The sequence below is a fragment of the Tachypleus tridentatus genome, chromosome 5 (genome assembly GCF_004210375.1).
Source record: "Tachypleus tridentatus isolate NWPU-2018 chromosome 5, ASM421037v1, whole genome shotgun sequence".
Classification (NCBI taxonomy): domain Eukaryota; kingdom Metazoa; phylum Arthropoda; class Merostomata; order Xiphosura; family Limulidae; genus Tachypleus; species Tachypleus tridentatus.
The window spans coordinates 59,328,757-59,332,122 of NC_134829.1; the positions used below are offsets into that span (position 1 = coordinate 59,328,757).

General features: G+C 36.4%; 1 protein-coding gene across 1 annotated transcript in view; it reads right to left on the reverse strand.

The window, feature by feature from the left end:
* LOC143250384 (ras-related protein Rab-5C-like) overlaps positions 1 to 2,844 on the reverse strand; it is a 24,902-nt gene extending 22,058 nt beyond the window's left edge. Inside the window, exon 1 of the mRNA XM_076500829.1 lies at positions 2,805 to 2,844. Coding sequence (XP_076356944.1) covers positions 2,805 to 2,844 — 40 coding nt within the window. The remainder of the gene's footprint in view (positions 1 to 2,804) is intronic.
* Between the last annotated feature and the right edge of the window lie 522 nt (positions 2,845 to 3,366).

A 3,366-nucleotide genomic window follows, 5' to 3' on the forward strand; every position in this document is an offset into this window, starting at 1 on the left:
GTCACACACACTTTCCGTCTTTGTTGTCCTATATTTTAGTCACACCACTTTCCGTCTTTGTTGTTCTATATTTTAGTCACACCACTTTCCGTCTTTGTTGTCCTATATTTTAGTCACACCATTTCTTTCCGTCTTTGTTGTCCTATATTTTAGTCACACCTAATTCTTTCCGTCTTTTGTCCTATATTTTAGTTACACAACTTTTTTCCGTCTTTGTTTCCTATATTTTAGTCACACACATCTTTCCGTCTGTCTTGTTGTCCTATATTTTAGTCACACCACTTTCCGTCTTTGTTGTCCTATATTTTAGTCACACCACTTTCCGTCTTTGTTGTCCTATATTTTAGTCACACCACTTTCCGTCTTTGTTGTCCTATATTTTAGTCACACCAATCTCCGTCTTTGTTGTCCTATATTTTAGTCACACTACTTTCCGTCTTTGTTGTCCTATATTTTAGTCACACCACTTCCGTCTTGTGTTATCCTATATTTTATTCACACCGCTTTTCGTTCTTTCCTATCCTATATTTTAGTCAAGCACCCTTTTTTCGTCTTTTGTCTATTTTTGTCTTTCCGTCTATTTTGATCACACCACTTTCTGGTCTTTGTTGTCCTATTTTTAGTCACACTCTTTCCGTCTTTGTTGTGCTAAAATTTAGTCACATTACTTTTTCCGTCTTTGTTGTCCTATATTTCAGTCACACCGTTTCCATCTTTTGTCTGTCCTATATTTCAGTCACACTTGTGTTCCATCTTTGTTGTCCTATATTTTAGTCCCACCGCTTTCCGTCTTTGTTGTCCCATATTTTGGTGACACCGCTTTCCGTCTTTGTTGTCCTATATTTTAGTCACACCGTTTTCCGTCTTTGTTGTCCTATATTTTAGTCACACCGTTTTCCGATTTTGTTGTCTTATATTTTGTCACACAACTTTCCGTTTTTGTTGTACTATATTTTAGTTACACCACTATTTGTCTTTGTAGTCCTCTATTTTAGTCACACAACTTTCCGTCTTTGTTGTCTCTATATTTCGGACACACCACTTTCCGATTTTGTTGTCCTATATTTTGGTCACACAACTTTCCGTTTTTTGTTGTACTATATTTTGGTCACACCACTTTTTTTGTCTTTGTTATCCTCTATTTTAGTCACACAACTTTCCGTTTTTGTTGTCCTATATTTTAGTCACACCACTTTCCGTCTTTGTTGTCCTTAATTTTCAGTCACACCACTTCCGTCTTTGTTGTCTCTATATTTTATTCACATCACTTTCCGTCTTTGTTGTCCTTTAATTTGGTCACACCAATTTTCCGTCTTTGTTGTCCTATATTTCTAGTCACACCACTTTCCTCTTTGTTGTACCTATATTTGTGACACGCCACCTTTCCGTCTTTGTTGTCTTATATTTTCAGTCACACCACTTTCCGTCTTTGTTGTCCTTTTTTATATTTCTGGACACACCACTTTCCGTCTTTGTTGTTCTATATTTTAGTCACACCACTTTCCGTCTTTGTTGTCCTATATTTTAGTCACACCACTTTCCGTCTTTGTTGTCTTATATTTTAGTCACACCACTTTCCGTCTTTGTTGTCTTATATTTTAGTCACACCACTTTCCGTCTTTGTTGTCCTATATTTTAGACACACCACTTTCCGTCTTTGTTGTCCTATATTTTTGGATCACACCACTTTCCGTCTTTGTTGTCTTTATATTTTAGTTTACACCACTTTCCGTCTTTGTTGTCCTATATTTTAGTCACATTACTTTCCGTTTTTTGTTGTCCTATATTTTAGTCACATTACTTTCCGTTTTTGTTGTCCTATATTTTAGTCACACCACTTTCCGTCTTTGTTGTCCTATATTTTAGTCACACCACTTTCCGTCTTTGTTGTCTTATATTTTAGTCCACACCACTTTCCGTCTTTGTTGTCTTATATTTTAGTCACACCACTTTCCGTCTTTGTTGTCCTATATTTTAGTCACACCACTTTCCGTCTTTGTTGTCTTATATTTTAGTCACACCACTTTCCGTCTTTGTTGTCCTATATTTTAGTCACACCACTTTCCGTCTTTGTTGTTTTATATTTTTTAGTCACACCACTTTCCGTCTTTGTTGTCCTATATTTTAGTCACACCACTTTCCGTCTTTGTTGTCCTATATTTTGGTCACACCACTTTCCGTCTTTTGTTGTCCTATATTTTGGTCACACCACTTTCCGTCTTTGTTGTCTTATATTTTGGACACACATTTACTTTCCGTCTTTGTTGTCCTATATTTTAGGACACACCACTTTCCGTCTTTGTTGTCCTATATTTTGGACACACCACTTTCCGTCTTTGTTGTCCTATATTTCGGACACACCACTTTCCGTCTTTGTTGTCCTATATTTCGGACACACACTTTCCGTCTTTGTTGTCCTATATTTTAGTTACACCACTTTCCGTTTTTGTTGTCCTATATTTTAGTCACACCACTTTCCGTCTTTGTTGTCCTATATTTTACTCACACCACTTTCCGTCTTTGTTGTCCTATATTTTAGTCACACCACTTTCCGTCTTTGTTGTCCTATATTTTAGTCACACACTTTCCGTCTTTGTTGTCCTATATTTTAGTCACACAACTTTCCGTCTTTGTTGTCCTATATTTTAGTCACACCACTTTCCGTCTTTGTTGTCCTATATTTTAGTCACACCACTTTCCGTCTTTGTTGTCCTATATTTTAGTCACACCACTTTCCGTCTTTGTTGTCCTATATTTTAGTCACACCACTTTCCGTCTTTGTTGTCTTATATTTTAGGACACACCATTTTCCGTCTTTGTTGTCTTATATTTCGGACACGCCATTTTCCGTCTTTTTTGTCCTATATTTTAGTTACACCACTTTTTTGTCTTTGTTGTCCTCTATTTTAGTCACACCACTTTCCGTCTTTGTTGTCCTATATTTTGGTCACACCACTTTCCGTCTTTGTTGTCCTATATTTTAGTCACATCACTTTCTGTTTTGTTGTCCTATATTTTATTCACATCACTTTCCGTTTTTTGTTGTACTATATTTTAGTTACACCACTTTTTTGTCTTTGTTGTCCTCTATTTTAGTCACACAACTTTCCGTCTTTGTTGTCCTATATTTCGGTCACACCACTTTCCGTCTTTGTTGTCCTATATTTCGGTCACACCACTTTCCGTCTTTGTTGTCCTATATTTTGGTCACACCACTTTCCGTCTTTGTTGTCCTATATTTCGGTCACACAACTTTCCGTCTTTGTTGTTCTATATTTTAGTCACATCACTTTCCGTCTTTGTTGTCCTATATTTTAGTCACACCACTTTCCGTCTTTGGTGTCTTATATTTTAGTCACACCACTT